The sequence below is a fragment of the Dryas octopetala genome, chromosome 5 (genome assembly GCF_963921425.1).
Source record: "Dryas octopetala chromosome 5, drDryOcto1.1, whole genome shotgun sequence".
Taxonomy (NCBI): Eukaryota; Viridiplantae; Streptophyta; class Magnoliopsida; order Rosales; family Rosaceae; genus Dryas; species Dryas octopetala.
In genome coordinates this window covers 9,531,347-9,548,619 of record NC_141370.1, presented here as the reverse complement: position 1 = coordinate 9,548,619, position 17,273 = coordinate 9,531,347, and the positions used below count along the sequence as shown (strand labels likewise).

The 17,273-nt window shown below is 36.3% G+C and overlaps 2 protein-coding genes across 2 annotated transcripts; one reads left to right on the top strand and one right to left on the bottom strand.

Annotated features, from left to right (window-relative positions):
- Positions 1-8,075: 8,075 nt before the first annotated feature.
- On the bottom strand, positions 8,076-11,362 carry LOC147284094 (uncharacterized). Its single transcript, XM_086245651.1, has 4 exons — positions 11,315-11,362; positions 9,628-10,778; positions 8,987-9,139; positions 8,076-8,926 (listed from the first exon to the last, which is right to left on the bottom strand). Exons 2-4 carry the CDS (start codon positions 10,772-10,774, stop codon positions 8,076-8,078), a joined length of 2,151 nt encoding a protein of 716 aa, XP_086101777.1. The 5' UTR covers positions 10,775-10,778; positions 11,315-11,362.
- A 1,460-nt stretch (positions 11,363-12,822) lies between these two features.
- LOC147284093 (Myosin heavy chain-related protein) lies at positions 12,823-15,857 on the top strand. The gene is made up of 2 exons (XM_086242836.1): positions 12,823-12,951; positions 13,179-15,857. The coding sequence occupies exon 2, from the start codon at positions 13,203-13,205 to the stop codon at positions 15,798-15,800; it is 2,598 nt and encodes an 865-aa protein (XP_086098962.1). The 5' UTR covers positions 12,823-12,951; positions 13,179-13,202; the 3' UTR covers positions 15,801-15,857.
- The last annotated feature ends 1,416 nt before the right edge of the window (positions 15,858-17,273 follow it).

Genomic DNA, 17,273 nt, shown 5'->3' with positions numbered 1-17,273 from the left:
TTTCCAATTGTTCAGTTAATTATTTTGTGCATTGGTTGATTGGTGAAGAATGTATTGATGTTGCTAATAAAGAATGTAATAAGTATGTATGAATGTTATCCATCCTTCCATGAGTGGCATCTTTATGATGCCTTATTTTGTGGCAGGATGAATTATATCCTATGTAATTCAATATTTAAATGGCTTGTTTCTAAACTCAGCACCATATCAATATCCCAGCTCAACCCTGTAAATATCCATTAGTGGGGTGCATCTTGTTTAGGTTCAATGAATGTGGTAATCTTTATTTTTGATACCCAGGTAGCGTAATGGAAGCTTACAAATATTTAGAGGACATACATGTTGTCAATTCCAGTCCACTAATGTTCCATAAATTTTGCGTACGGTCCATGCTTAGGCTCCAAATTACAATAGACAATATGGATGTTATGAGCAGCTGGTGTGACTCTGTACCGTAATGGCGCTTCGCTGCTCTTTAGTGATCTTTCTGAAGAAAGAGTAGCGCCTCAATGAACTTTCAGTACTCTACAAATATATGTCGGTGCAAGTGTACCCAATGTCCACATGAACATTATTCATGTACCACTTCCCTGATTGCTCGGCCTTCCAGGTTCCAGAAAGAGAAGACACATAATGTAATGGCAGAGCACAATTTATATATCGAAGCAAAACAATATTTTCAGACGAATTTTTCACTATGCACATTCGTAGCTAGCTTTGCGCTATAGTGAGATTTTCTATTAATCATGTATTTTCGTGTTTGAATGAACACTGCAAGCTGCAAGAAGAGCACCCCATATCCCATGGTAATCAAAGCATTTCATATGGAAAGATTTGATTCAAATCCATGTTTAATAATGAGGACGTGAGCTTGAACGGTTGAGAAAGCAAGCAGTGGGCTACACACAAGCACCCATCTCCATTGGCCGGAATTCTCACCGGCGGCAGATGGATTTGTGCGCTCCATGAACGAGCGAGTGTGATAGACTGATAGTCCAGCGACTCCACCCCCTGTTTTTTAGTTCTGTGTGCAGCCAAACAACAAATAAGGGTTTGGGCTTGATGGGTCTTCGGGTTTGGTTGATGTATTTGCGGATTTGTTGGTTTGGAGGGTGAAACACTCAAATCGGACCATTTCATTAGAGCAATAGCAGCAAGATAGTGGATCCATAAACCTAAATGCTGACTAAATCCATTTTTGAATAGGCAAGTAATCAAAAGTTCAACAACACGTAGTCCATGAAATTGCTCTTTCTCTTTGGATTTTAGTCGGAGTAATAATCTAATAAATCAAACCCGCTTACTGAGAGAAAAACAAATGTCAAGACTTTTTAATCATTAGAACAGAGATGTATATATACATAGACACATAACAAAAGAGTGAGAATATTCAAATTAAAAGGGATAACAAAACCAAACCCAAGTTCTTTGCAAGTTAATTTACAAAAATTTCCAGGACCCAGAAAAAGAAAGTAGCAATTATTTACATGGAGGATCTAGATGGTGGTTTGTTGGGTTGCCACCGATGACAAATCCAGCGGTGAGGAAGGGATGGGGTGGGAACTGGGAAGAGGTGAGAGAATGAAGGTGACATGACTTCTAAAGTTTTTATAGTCCGTAATTTATACCACCCAACTATAGGAAAAAATTTGTTGCCGCACCCAGCCATTACCCAACAAACCAGCCGCACCCTAAACACAGCCTACCAATAGTTTAGGCTTCATTATTACTAGAATTTACGTCTATGCCATTAACCAAGCTCACAGCCCACAGCCCACAGCCCGCAACCAATCCCATAGAAACTGCAACCAAGCCCACAAATTGCCAGAAGCCCACAAACAAACCGCACCCAAGCAAGTCCACAGGACAGCTGGAAGCCCAAAACCCCCCAGCAGCCCAACCCACCTCACGAAAATATCCCACGATCTCTCCCACGAACAGTTTCAGACCCTCTCTCTCCCACGAACAGTTTCAGAACCCATTTCAATTTTCCATACTCCCTCCTCCAAGATTTCTCCTTCCATTAGAAAAAATTTTGGAACCGACTCCCCCCTCCCACGAAAACAGTTTCAGAACCCATCCCCCTTCAACTTCCCCACTCCCCCCTCCAAGATTTCTCATTCCATCACTGAAAGAGTTTCAGACCCACTGCCCCCCACGAAAACAGTTTCAGAACCCATCCCCCTTCAACCTTCCCCACTTCTCCCCACCAAGATTTCTCATTCCATTGCGAAATCAGTTTCAGAATCCACTCCCTCTGAACTTCCCCCAACTCCTCCCCCCCACGATTTCTGATTCCATCACGAAAGCAGTTTCAGAACCCACTCCCCCCTCCGAAAACAGTTTCAGAACCCACTCACTCTTCAACTTCCGCCACTCACCCCCCACGATTTCTCATTCCGAAATCTACTCCTTCTCCTACAAACCAACACATATATTAGCTGAAGAAACCAAAATCGACAACAAACATAAAGAATTTTTCCAGAAAAGGTAAGTGTACATAATTTTCTTCTCGATATTCTGGGACATAAAAATTTGTGGATATTCTGGGTAAGTGTACTAATGTAACTATATTTGTATTGAATTTGTGTTTCTTATGCAAATTTGTAGGGTTCTAAAACTGTGACTACTTTCAGCAAGGTCACTAGTATATTCTAATAACTGTGACTACTTTCAAAATTGCAGGGTTTAAAAAATGGCAAAGGGGAAGCAAGCAACAAAACAAAACAAAGCACCGAAACATAAGGTAAAACGACAAAAAACAATTGCAACTCAATTTCTAAATAAGAACAGTTTCACTTAGTGTAGGAGGAAATAGTTTCACTTGGTGTAGGAGGAAACAGTTTCACTAAGTTGCATAATGTAATATGGTTTCGTGATTTGACTGATGTAGTTTCACCTAGTTTATGCAAGTTGCACAAATTTATGTAACTATAATCAAGTCTAGGAGGAAACAGTTTCACTTAGTGTAGGAGAAAACAGTTTCACTTAGTGTAGGAGAAAACAGTTTCACTTAGTGTAGGAGGAAACAGTTTCACTTAGTGTAGGAGAAAACAGTTTCACTAAGTTGCATAATGTAATATGGTTTCATCATTTGACTGAGCTAATTTCAAGCACATAATTGTTCTTGATATAAATTCACTTGCTATAAATTCACTATAATTATCCATTTACACATAAATAGTTTCACCATAATTATCCATTTGCACATGTTTACTTTACTTTACTATAAATGCAATGTAACTGAATATGGGACTAGGAAATGTACCTGGACATGTTTCTTATGTTTGAGTATACCTTGACATGTTTCAATTCATAGCATATCCTAATAAGTGTAACTGTTTAAACATTTATAGAGTCAGAAAAAATCACCAGCGAAGGACGCTAAAAGGAATCCAGGTATACAATATCGATCTAACCTGGTGAGCTTTTTGAATATCCTCGAAAGCATCAAGCCTAGTCTACAGCAGAAGCATCTGGACAAGTTAAAACAGACTCCTTTTTGGACTTTTTTCGATGCCTGCAACAGAGGATTAATAACAAAGAAAGAGCACAGGAAATCAGACCAGCAGATCCACCAAATCCTCAGCTTGTATGACACAAGAACACACAAATTCAAAATTGGGGGAAGATTTGAAGCAATTGAAGTTGAAGATGTTGCACAGATGTTTGGGTTGCCAAGTCATGGAAAGGAAGTACAAATCGACAACTATGGCTGCACAAGATGTGATTCAAGTTTTGTAAAGAGATATTTCAGTGAAGACATAAGAGTGACCAAAAAAGAAGCTGAAAATGCACTTACAAAAGCCCTTCAAGCAGACAGAACGGATGATGTGGTGAGGCTGATTGTTATCTTGATGTTAACTATCATCTTCTTTGCAAATTCGGGGTACACACTTGCATGGAATTTAGTCTCCCCGATAGAAAACATCAAGAAAATGAAATCGTTTGCATGGGCAAGAGCCATAAGAGATTTCTTGAGAAATAATTTGAGGAATAGTCCACAGGGCAGTTCTGTCAGTGGATGTGTTATAATGATTTTGGTACGTAATTACATTTTTCTGTTTTTTATTAACATTATTTTACAATATGTTGATATGATTGTAACTATATCTTTATTTATTGTATCTTCACAGTATTGGTTTTGTGAGAAAACTAGAGTTATAAAACCAATAGAAGGAAGAGAAAACATGAGTCCAACAATTGTAAAGTGGGACTTGTTGAAATTGATTGCAGCTTTGAGAAAGACAAAACTTGCAGATATAAAGGTAAAACTTTCTATTCTAATTATGCTGTAATTGTATTATTAATATACTGAAACTGTTTTCTCAATGATACTAACACTAATGTAAATGTGCAGTTTGCAGAAGAAGATGTTGACAGTAGTAATGAGGATATATGATGATGATGATGATTTTGAAGAAGACATGTCATTAGTACAAATGGTAAGTGAAAAAAACATTATCTATACTGAATCTGAAATTATTGTATTGTAACTATTATTGCAATACCTTATATTGCAACTATGCAGATGGCAAGAAAGAACTTAAGGATCAGGCGAAGAAATACAAACCAAGAGGGTCCAAAAAAGAAACACAAAGTACTGGATGAGGCTGCAGAGAAAGATGAGGGAAAAAGCGATGGTGAGGAAGGAAGTGACGATGAGGAAGAACAGCAGGGTGGACACACTGAAACTGAATCTGACGAGGAGGATGAGGGAAAAAGCAATGATGAGGAAGGAAGTGAGGATGAGGAAGAAGAGCAAGGTGGACCTCCAGAAACTGAATCTGATGAGGAAGAACAAGTGGATGACACTGCAAAGAGGAAAAATGACAACAAAAAACAAGAGGAAAAGAAAGATGAGGATGAACCTGTAGAAGAAGAAGATGAAAATGAAGAAGAAGGGAATGAGTCTGACAGCAGTGCAACTGAAACTGAATCTGATGCTGCAACTGAAAATGAAGATGTCGAAGGTGGAGACCGGACAGGCGGCAATGATGTTTTTCGAGACATTGTTGGCTCATTGGAAGATCATTATCTGAGAGAAAGGGAAGAAAATTATAGGCAAATTAAAGTTCCACATGGAGTCGAATATCAAAGAATATCGACTCAAGAAATGCTGGCAGAAGAAATGACTGAGAATGAGGAGCTTACACGAGAAAGGAATGATCTAAAACATCAATTCAACATGCTGAAAGAGGAAGCTGACAAACTTCGTGAACAGTTACAGGAAAAAAATAGAGAAAATGAAGAACTGAAGCACATGTTGCAAATTGAAAAACAACAAAATTCTGAAGTTGAATTTCAGATGCAAATGTTGCATGCTACAAATGCATCTCTAAATGAACATGTAAATGGATTGAATGAACAAGTGAAGGGAATGAGTAATGACCTTTTGGCAATAGCGACTGAGAACTGCAGCCTAGAGCTTCAGATCAAGAACCTAGAAGACATCCAAAGTGAAATAATCCACATCAAGAACGAACTCATCAAAGAGGTAGAGTTCTTGAAGGAAAAGAATACTCCTGAAACTCCCTGCCAGGCATTAAAGATATCAAATAAGCATTTCATCCAAAACCTGTCAGCAATATTACGGATGAAACAAAGAAAGAGGAAGAAGTTGGAGTACCCTGAATTCGATTATGACTGTGGAAAGAAAAAGACAAGGACCACCATCAAAACTGCCGAAGTTGCAATGCCAATTTCACAAGTGGGTCCTGATGATGTTGAGGAACTCGACAACACTCAAACCACTGAAACTGTTGAAACCACTGCAACTGTTGATTCAGCAGTAGTAGATCAAAAGAGGAGAAAAATCCCATGGGGCAGATGTGCAGTGTACAAGATGATGGAACCTGAATTGAAAGCACAAATCATATATTACTGGAAAGAAGCTGAATTTGAGTAAGTCAAATAAACTCCATCTTTTTACATATGAAGTTTCACTGCAATACTAGACTGAAACTGAATCTTCACACTGCAATTGAATTTATACTGTAACTGAAATTGTTTTCTTTATCAAACAGTGAATTCTTTTGGTGTGGTAAACCTGGATGGACAGTATCACGCGAGGATGTGGACCAGTTGATCAAAGAGCATGATGTGGCAAATACTGTAAGATAAAAGCATGAAAGTAACACATGCTCAATTTCATTCTTCTATACTTCTTATACCTTAAAATACTAATTTCTAACATTGAAATTCATCACAAAACATAGGTTGTCGACTCATATAATCACTTATTGCAAGAAGAGCTACAAGAAAGTGGTACATTCATTTTCAGTACTTATGCCTGGGTAAGAACTGAAACTGCATTATTTATTTCTACTATTAATTCTAAATGTGTATATGTATGCTTTATCAAATTCAAATCTATTTTTCTTGAGAACATCAGAGATTTTTGGAAGAGAAAAACGACAGTGGCATCGTTGGATTCCTTTTGAAAGAATTGTTGCAACGCTTGCCAAAATATGACAAATTCCTGTTTCCTATGCTATCTACAAAAAAGAGCCACTTCACACTACTTATGCTTGACTTGAAGAATAGAAAGTGGACGCATTTCAATTCCCTCAGATCAAGGATTGTGAACGGAAGTGATGTATGCTTTGAAAATGCAAAGTATTTGGTAAGAAACAAACAAAATGTATATTAACATTAAATTACACTAACATATGATTCATTCAGTTACACTGACATATGTTGTCTTAAACATGCAGAAAGATTACGTGGATCAATTCCTCACAGAATCCAAAAAGAATGCTGCACAAGATTTAGCTAAAGGGACAAGGAGGCAGAATCTAGTGAAACAAATAGGTCCAATTTCCCTAAACCAGGCAAATCAACAGAAACTAGATGACTTATATCAAGTGCAACTGAATGAGGATGAGAAAGTAACATTGACTTGGCTGTTGGAACACAACATTGAAATGCCAATTGAAGATGACAACAACTGTCCCCAGCAAAAATCGGGAACGTAAGTATTATTACATATTTTAAAAAGTGCAAATATATATTTCAGAATAAAGGAATGACTGTAACTGTAAGTTTGACTGTAATTGTAACTTGTCTATTGCAGAAATGATTGTGGATTCCTAGTCATGTACTACACAGAGCAAATTCAAAGGGAAGCTCCATTTAAGAACCCTTTCACAAAGACAGATGTGCAGAAATTCAAAATACAAGTCCTGAAGAAGTTCATGGATCATCCACTTAGCTGGTTGAACATATTGGGCAAAAAAGTTAAGAGACCAGAAGCCAACAACAAGTTTGATCATATCATGGCGAAATTCAAACATTGATAAAATGTCGAGACTTTTATATTTATGACTTGTATATAAGTAGTTGGTTTATTTCTATAATTTTTGGCTAAATTCAAACATTGATCTAATTTCTTAAATTTATTACTTGTATATAAATAGTTCTTTTATTTCTGTAATTTTTGTAATGTCTAAACAATTTCACTTTAAAAAAAAAAAACTTCTTGGTCATTAAGTTAGTGTAACTGTTAAACAATAACTAAAATGGGACACTAAAAGTAACTGAAACTGTATTTAAATGTTGTCAACTTTGCTTGTAGGACCAAAAAAACTCGCAATAACACCAACGCACTTGTCAACTTTTACAAAACAGTTTCTCTTGAAAAACAATTTCACTTGCAAAACAGTTTCACTTACAATACAGTTTCACTTAAAAAACAGTTTCAGTTGCCATGTTCAGAGAAAGAGGTTACGTCTTTTCAGTTTCAAGAGAATGAACAGTCTCATTGTTAATAAGCTATCAACTGGAATATAATAATTGTATCATAAGTCAGATAATAACATTCAACTACAATCATAAACCAAAATCCCTAATAATACAAAATATTCAACTGAAACTATATCAAAACAGTTTCACCTTCGAAAATAATACTAAAAACAAGAAAACCAAACAGATTCCATTTGAAAATTCCAAAATCCAAGAATGCAGGACTACATAATCAAAATTTCGAGAATCATCAATCTAATTCAATGTAATAATTCCAAGAAATCCTTAAATTCAATTTCATAAACTGAAACTAAACTACAAAAACAAAGAAATCAATTCCTCAAAGGAGCAGTACATGTTTTCTTATTGTGGCCATCAACTTTACCACATCTACCACATTTAATAGATCTTGAACTGGCTCCAATAGACTTATACCTCGTTGATCTTGGTCTTCCAGGAGGCCTCTTTGTAAAAGGAGGAATAACAAAATCAGAAGCATCATAAGCAGATATCTCAATATCAGGAATGGGAAGAATTGCAGCTGCATAGGAATTCCTATAGTAACCAGATTTAAATTCGTCTTCAATGTAATCATAGACATTTTTACCCTCTCTTTGAATTGCTACAAGAGCATGAGCACAAGGGAACCCTTCAATTTTCCATCTACGACAAGTACAAAAGTTGGAGTTCAAATCAACTAAAACAGAATGAGGACCGAACACCTCATAAACAGAATCATATGATCGGGCAATCTTCCAATGCCTACCCACTTCCATATACTTCCTCAACATCTCATCCATTTTAGGACAAAGAACATTATGCCAACTACTAGCCTCAGTCCTTCTTTTGTCCATAGTTTCCATTATTTGAACTCTAATACCATCAACCATTTCAAATATGGGCAATGAACGAAACTTGAGGATCCAAAAATTAAAAGACTCAGATAAGCCATTGGCCATAACCCCATACCGATTACCTTTAAAAAAAGCACACGCCCAATGTTCAAACGGAATGCTCTCTAAGAATTTCTTAGCATTGTCATGCCCTTCTTTTTCCAAATCAGCCAAATGTTTGTAAAAAATCTCAACCGTTGGCGCATATGCACATTTCATGAATAAATTCAGAACACGTTCTCTCAAATATTTACCAACTACTTTCACAGGCAACTTATTTTTCAAATTTCCTACCAAATGAAAATAACAATATGCATGAGGTGAAAAAGCCAGGATTACGGTTAACATACGGTTAACACCTTCTAACAAGCCAGGATTACGATCTGAAATGAATGTAACTGTACGACCTTGGGGTGCCAAAACTTGATACAAATTTTCAAAAAACCAAGTCCAATTGTCTTCAGACTCAGAATCCACAATAGCATAAGTAAGAGGAAATATACCTATAGAAAAATAAATAAAACAAACAAAGAAAAAGCCGAAGTGTAACTAATAAAGCAAAAGAATAAAATATGATAATTTACTGAACTGTAACTGTAACCAAGTCAAATAAACTCAATCTTTCTATTTTTTAACTTTCACTGCCATATTAGACTGAAACTGAATTTCCACAGAATTGGTACACTGAAACTGATCTACCAAAAAATTCCTACACTGAACTGAATTAATATCTTTAGAGCCATATATAATTAAGTCAATTAAAAGTTTCAATATTACAAATACCTGGTTTGTCGGCATTTATGTTAGGGTTTAGCTACGAGATTTTGGGCTCCGCCCAAAATCCCGTAGCTAAACCCTAACATAATGCCTCCACCAAGCCCATTCTATACCCTAGGAGGAGATTGGATCACAAATAGGGATTTACCCTTAAAAATTGAGGAAGGAAGCAACGAAATCAATAAACAACTGCAACTAAAAAAAAAAGACGTACCTTTATCACCATCCCTTCCATTTGCAGCAAGCAAATGACCCAAATACTTCCCTTTCAAAAAAGTTCCATCAACATGAACCATGGGAAGACACCATCTATATCCTTGAATACATGCAGAATATGAAATGAAAAATCTCTGAAACCGACCACTCGACTCATCCAACTGTAAAACACAATGTGTGCCTGGATTTGAAATCTTCACAGCTTCAACGTACCAAGCTAACTTTTGAAAAGAGGCCTCCTCATCACCATGAACAAGAAGCTTTGCCATCTCTTTACCTTTCCATGCATTTTGATAACTGATATCCAAACCATAGTTCAGTTTCAGTTCCTGCACAATGTCAATAGGTCTCAAAGATGGCTTCAAACGAAGCTCATCTTTCACAATTGATGATACAATTCGTGAACTCATCATCTTACCTTTAGTCTCACGAACAACTCCACGGCATGTATGCTGATTATTCATAGTACGAATATAGCAAAATCCATTTGCTCTACATAACACTGCATACACACGCCATTTACAACCGTGTGAATTCTTCTCAAAACATTCAGCTATAATCCGATCTTTGTCATTCTTCGCATATACAAATTTGAATCCCATCTGAACAGCATATTTCACCAATTTCAAACGAAATTCAGCTACACCGCCCTCAAATTTTTGTCCAACATGATCAATATAACCTTCCCACTCTTTCGATAGATAACTTTTAGTTTCAGCAGTTCCAAAATCACCTAAATACTGATTCGGATCAATCAAACTCTCAAAGTCTTCAGAAGATGAACAACTTGCACCTTTCTTTCTTGTATAAGAGACTTCACTAGCACTTGTATCTTTAGATGATGTACTAGGAGCACTACAAGCAACATACTCAACAAGAACACCATCGTGATTCACAAGTATATCAACATATGAAAGTTTAAACAAAGGCAAAGAAGCTAACATCAAGTGAACATCCATATCACATTCCAATTTGCAACTTTCAAGATCCGGTAAAGAGTAAGATAACCTAAATTGCCCTGCCTTCAAATGATTGAATCTCTTTATTACTTCACTACAAATCCATTCATAGGTAACACCGGAAAACAATGACAAAAGAACTGACTTACTGTCACAAGTAACTCTTGAAATCACACCAACATCCATTAAGCTACATGATAAGAAAACATAAAACAAAAAGGTAAGTAAACACTGACTAACAAAATAAAATCAATTGAAACTGTTAAAACAGAACAACATAATCAGTATTGCAATTCAATTTCTTAATAAGTTTAGGCAATATCAGTTTCAATTTCTGACTTAAAATAAAACAAACAAAGAAAAAACACAAGTGTAACTGAAACTGAATTTCCACAGAATTGCTACACTGAAACTGAATTTCAACATAATTCCTACAGTGAAACAGAATTTCCACAAAATTGCTACACTGAAACTGAATTTCAACATAATTGGTACACTGAAACTGAATTTCAACATAATTCCTACAGTGAAACTGAATTATTCTCTTTAAGGTTTTGATATCAATTGACTAAGTTGATATTACATCTAAATAAATCAACAAACCTAAATTCAACCACTAAAGCTGTAACTAAATTACTCCCAGAAATTGAAACTGAATCACTCAAACAAATTGTAACTAAATCACACACAGAAATTGTAAATCAATTGAAATTTACAAGAACTCACAGTAATCAAATTTGGTCTACTAAGCTCCGATGAAAACCTCCCGATCACAATCAGAACAATCCGATCACAACACCCCGAACAATCCGATAACAATCTCGTGCAGATTCAATTACTCCAAAATCCGATGAAGACCTCCCCCGATCACAGAAAACACCTCGCAGAATCCGATCTCAAGCTCACGAATCGCACGAAGAGAATCGCATATGAAGATGAAGAAACTCACGATGAAGATTCAAGCTCACGATGATGAAGATTCAAGCTCATGATGAAGATTCAAGCTCACGATGAACATCGCAAGCGCAAGAACAGGGGTAACTAAAAAAACGGTACGGTAATTAATGTTGTTGATGTAGGAAAACAAAACAGGGGTAAACCTGGTATATTTAAAAAAATTAAAGTCAAACTTTTCTTATTAGAAGTTGACTAGGGGGTTTACAGAGATATTAAGTGTTAACAGGGGGTTTTGAAATAGTTTAATAAAGATTGGAGGTTTTGAATTAATGTATATCAAAATAGGGTGTTTTCAATAGTTTACATAAGTTTTTATGGGTAAATGTGCTTTTAATTAAAAAATTAATTGAAACTTTAATAAATATTAAAATTTTAAAAATTTAACTATGATTAAGTAATAAGACACGTGGCACGCTTAGAAGAAAGTAGTGATGCTCACCATTTTATAAGGTGATGACCAAATTTGCACTCTTTACTCTATATAGAATTTTATTAATTCGAACCATTTATTTTAAGTTTTTATTAAAAAATTATTTTTATAAAAAATTAGATAAATTTAAAACTGTTTACATACAAATATTAAGTGATCAACAAAATAAACAATTAAAATGTTGACCATTTAATTTTTGTAAATAAATGGTTTTCGATTTATTTAATTTTTTATAAAGATGATATTTTAATTGAAACATAAAAATAGATAGTTTAGATCGTTAAACTCCTATATAAAGTGGATCTCATTAAAAACTTGTGTCAAAATTTATGTCAAAAATAAAATGTCATGAATTCATCTCTTATTGAATATATATATGAAGAATCGTAGAGAGGTCAATGTTGTCAATCCACTCTCAGATAATTAGATAATAAGGTAATTTAGATTTCTTCCCACACGCCAAATATGTTGTTTCTTTTGTGGAAAACCCGCCAACCTCGGACTTTCTCACCAAAACCATTAATATCTATCCTTGTCTATGTTTATGGCATTTCTCGTTACGTTATGGAGGTGACTTTCCAAAATTAGAAAACTCCTGCACCAACATCATTCATCCCCAAAATCAGACATGGTACCTCGAAACCGAGGATAAGGTACCTTGTTTTTTCTTGCCTTTTCCTTGGAAATTCCGACGCTTTCTCTCTAAGGGTCTTTTGTATTTGTATTTTCATTTCACTCTTTCTTCTGGGTTGGTTAATCTCATTCATTGCCACTCTTTCATTGCTTTTGTAACTTTTCTTAATCCGTTAATTCATGACTTTGGCCTTGAATCTGTAAAATATTCTTGGTTTCATCTGGGTTTTTTGAAATTTAACCAAAGAAGCCTTCTTTGGTCAAATTGCACGACATGCCCTGCATCAAAATTTGGCAAGGCTCCTCAATGAAGAAAGCCCTCTAAGCTACAATTTTACATGTGGTATTGATCCCGTTTCATATTTTTTTTGCTTTGATTTGAACAGGGTTTTATTGAAATTTTGTATCAAACTATTGTTTCATAATTTTTGCTTTGATCCATGTTGATAATTGTTTTGACGGATTGATTATATTGGATTGACCATGCCAATTTTCTGAAATTTTCTTGGTTCGGTGTGAATTGGATTTTAATTTTGATTGGTGACTGGTTTTTTGTGCAATTCATGGTAGAAAGAGATCGTTGGAGCTTGGGAGATGCAGCAACAAATGGAGCAACCAGAAGAGGAGCTGAAGAAGCAATTGCAAGCAATAGAGGTAGAGAGAGATCGAGCGCTCGATGAACTTGGAGAGATGAAAAAGGTGGCAGAGGAGGCCAACTTGAGGCTTAGTGAAGCATTGTCTGTTCAGAATCTTGCGGAATTGAATTCGGTGAAGGACTTGCTGTCTAATGCAATCAAAGAATTGAAGAGTAAAGAGGACAATATTGAGTCTTTGCAACTTGAACTTGGAAAGGCCAGAGATTTGGAGCTCAAACTGGTAGAGAATGTGGAAACCTCCGAGGCTCACGCAAAGGCTTTATTGTCTGAAAGTGAAGAAAGAATTCAGGAATTGAAGCTGAAACAGGCAGAGAATGTGGAAACTTCTGAGGCTCGCACAAAGGCTGTATTGTCTGAAAAAGAAGAACGAATTCGGGAATTAGAGCTCAAACTGGCAAAAAATGCAGAAGCCCTTCAGGCTCACACAAAGGCTTTATTGTCTCAAAAGGAAGAACAAATTCGGGAATTGGAGCTCAAACTGACAGAGAATGTGAAAGCCTCTGAGGCTCACTCTAAGGTTTTATTGTCTGAAAATGAAGAAAGAGTTCGAGAATTGGAGCTGAAACTGGCAGAGAATGCGGATACTCCTGAGTCTCAAACGAAGGCTTTGTTATCCGAAAGTAAGGAAAGAATTCGGGAATTGGAGCTCAAACTGGAAGAAAATGTGGACACCTCTAAGGCTCACACGAAGGCCTTATTAAGTGACGAAAGAATTCGGGAATTGGTGCTCAAACTGGAAGAGAATGTGGAAACCTCTGAGGCTCACACGAAGGCTTTATTGTCTGAGAGTGACGAAAGAATCCTAGAATTGGAGATGGAGATAGAGAAAAGAAAGCAATCGGAAGCAAGAATTCTTGATTCATTGATCACACAGACAAACCAACTTGAGCAAACCAAGGTTTTACTTGAAGAGGCAAAGTTTGAGATTGCTTCTCTTCAAAAGAAATTGGAGAAATGGGATGAGGAATCCGTGCAAAGTAGTACAGATGTTAGTACATCACAGAATCAAGAGTACCTTAGTACATCTGATTATCATGATAACCCTGAAAGTAATCTTTCAATGATGGAAGAATTAGAGAGTCTCAAGTCTGAGCTTCATTTCACAAAGGAGAGTTTGGTTGATGCCCAAAAGAAGGAGAAACTTGCTTCATCGAAGGCTGAGAAATTACTTGATGAGATGGGCGTGCTTAAACGCGAACTGAAGTTGACAGCTGATGCTGAAGAAAATTTGAAGAAGGCAATGGATGACTTGGCATTTGCACTGAAAGAGGTTGCAACAGAAGCCAACCAGTTGAAGGATAAACTCTGCGTGACCCAAGCAGAGTTAGAGCACTCAAGATCACAAGAAGAACGTTTGAATGTGCTGCTAAAGGGCAATGACGAAAGTTACAAAACAGTATTGGACGAAACAAGGAAAGAAGCTGAGAGGTACAAAAACACTGCTGCAAGGTTGAAGATAGAACATGAAGAGTCGGTTTTGGCATGGAGTGGGAAAGAACAAGGCTTTGTGGATGTTATTAGAAAAGCTGAAGGGGATAGATATGCTACACAGCAAGAGAACTTTAGATTGCATGAGCTGCTTTTAGAGACAGATACCAAGGCTATGGCATCAAAGGAAGAAAATAGCAAGCTGCGGGATATACTCAAACAGGCCCTGAATGAAGCAAATGTTGCAAAAGAAGCTGCAGCCATTGCTCAAGCAGAAAATTCCCAGCTAAAAGATACCCTGGCCGAAAAGGAGGAGGCCATGAGTTTCCTTACCCGAGAAAACGAAAGCTACAGGGTGAATGAGATTGCAGCCAATGAAAACATTAAGGAGTTGAAGCGGTTGCTCATTGAATCGTCGAAGAAGGATTCCAAGAAAGAGGAAAAAGATCAGAAACCGCCATTAAAGGATTCGAAAAAGGAGGCCAAGGAGAAGACATCATCAAAGGAGTTGAAAAAGGAGGCTAAGGAGAAGCCACTACCATCAAAGGAGGTGAAAAAGGACAGTGGTAAGGAGAAACCATCAGTTTCAGGGGAATGGAAAAAGGAAAAGGAAAAGGAAAAGGAAGATAAAGAGAAAACATCGTCAAAGGAGGAGAAGGAGGTTGCAACAGCTCAAAATGGAGGCATACTTGGCAAAGTTTTCAGTTTCAATCTCAGGGAGATCAAGATTCCAAACACACATGATGATGCCAAGACTTCAAACACACAAGACGTTGATGATGATGATATGGAGATTGAAATCGAAGAGGCCCTCAAAGGCTCGATATTTGAGGTGGATTCGCCGGGATCAGCTACCCATCACCGGAGAAATTCTTCATTCACAGATGATGGAGAATCAATACTGCACTCAGAAGATTTTGATCATCTAGATGGGACTCCTGGTGACAACTCAAGAAAAAAGAAAGCATTGCTAAGAAGATTTGGAGATCTTATAAAGAGAAGTACTACTTATACTTACAGTAGTACCAAAAAGGAACCATCAACAGATATAAAGAAGGAATCATCACCAGATAACAGCAAAGAAGTCAAGGAACCATCTTCAGAATAGACAGACAAGCTTGTATTCATTTTTGCACCACTCAAGTTTTGATACCAACTAGTTTAATCTGATTAATTTATACTGCAACATATTCATCTAGTTTTGGGAACAATGAAGCTTGTTTCTAGTTTTCTAGAGAACTGCAAATTTGAACATGTAATTATAGTTCTAGCAAAATTGGAGTTCTCACCACTGTTCCTGGCAAGTGACAATCATTAACAAGATTCTTTGATATGAAATCTTGTCTAAGTGGCATCAAAATTAATAAATTTCTTTGGTTTTGATCCATCAATTTAGCAAATCAGTAACCTATTAAATGTTATTTTCTGTTCTAACCTTCCTGTTCCTAGCAAGTGACACCTGAATGCATTGCTTAAGTTGAAGATAATACCGATTTATTAGCCTGTGAAACTAGGTTTACTCCAAGTCTCCAAGCAACCTATTTTGACATTTCCATTTTTTTTTTCATTGTATTTTTAAGCATTAGACCTACTTTCAAAGAAGTAATACAAAAATGCCAAATTGAATCTAATTAATCCTTTTGTTTTTTGTACAAGTGTTCTACAAAAACTTTGTGATAACAAGAATTTGACCTGATATATCTTACCCACTAAAACACTTTTGCTTGTTCTTGTTGCTCGGTCCCGGTGTGCCAGGAAAATCCACTCCAACATGAATATACCACGTATATTCTAACACTTGCAAGAGGGGCAATTGGTTGCCCCTGTTACTAATCCAATTCTTCCTTTATTTTCCTCAAATGATATTCATTCAATTAAACAGAATCCAACAGATGATGATTATTAATTATATTAATTGAGTTCTTGATTATGTGATGGGTCTCTTAATTTCTTCCAATTCGGTCTAAATTGAGGATTCGAACATTGTTTATGAGCGTACAAGTAACTTTTGGTCAGTTATATCCTTATTTAACGTGGGATGTTATTTATCAATAGTAATATAGAATGTTCCAATGCTCTAAAAATTTAATGGATTGTGTGGGTGTTTTTTTTTTTTTTTTTAAATTTATATAAAGGATTAGGTTCATGAGTTACACAATTTTACATACCATTTTTACACCTCTTTCGACGGGGCGGCGACATGGTACCGACACGATGTTGCAGTCGACATTTGCTGCAGCCAGTTGGAGTCGACACGGTACCGACACGATGATTGGAAAATTGACATTTGCTAAAATTTAGTGTGCCAACATCATACCGGCATAGTATCGTCGCCTTGCCGAAAGGGTGTAAAAATGATATGTAAAATGATGTGGCTCATGAACCTGACCCATATATAAATCGGCTATTTTGTGTATGGACAATATCATTTATGCTTTTATGTTACTGGCTAAAAAAGAATGAATCATTGGATTTTGTTTAAACAAAGTTAAACGTTCAGTTTTGAGTTTTTTTTTTTTTAAAATATATTTGAGAGAAATTAACCTAGATTTAATTAATCCTAACACATTATCTCACCCAA

Coding starts and splice junctions, on each gene's coding strand:
- LOC147284094 (XM_086245651.1), bottom strand. CDS start 10,774: ATGGATGTTGGTGTGATTTCAAGAGTTACTTGTGACAGTAAGTCAGTT. Junction 9,140..9,627: donor TGGAAGGGATGGTGATAAAG/GTACGTCTTTTT, acceptor ATTTTTCTATAG/GTATATTTCCTCTTACTTAT. Junction 8,927..8,986: donor CTTGTTAGAAGGTGTTAACC/GTATGTTAACCG, acceptor TTCATTTGGTAG/GAAATTTGAAAAATAAGTTG.
- LOC147284093 (XM_086242836.1), top strand. CDS start 13,203: ATGCAGCAACAAATGGAGCAACCAGAAGAGGAGCTGAAGAAGCAATTG.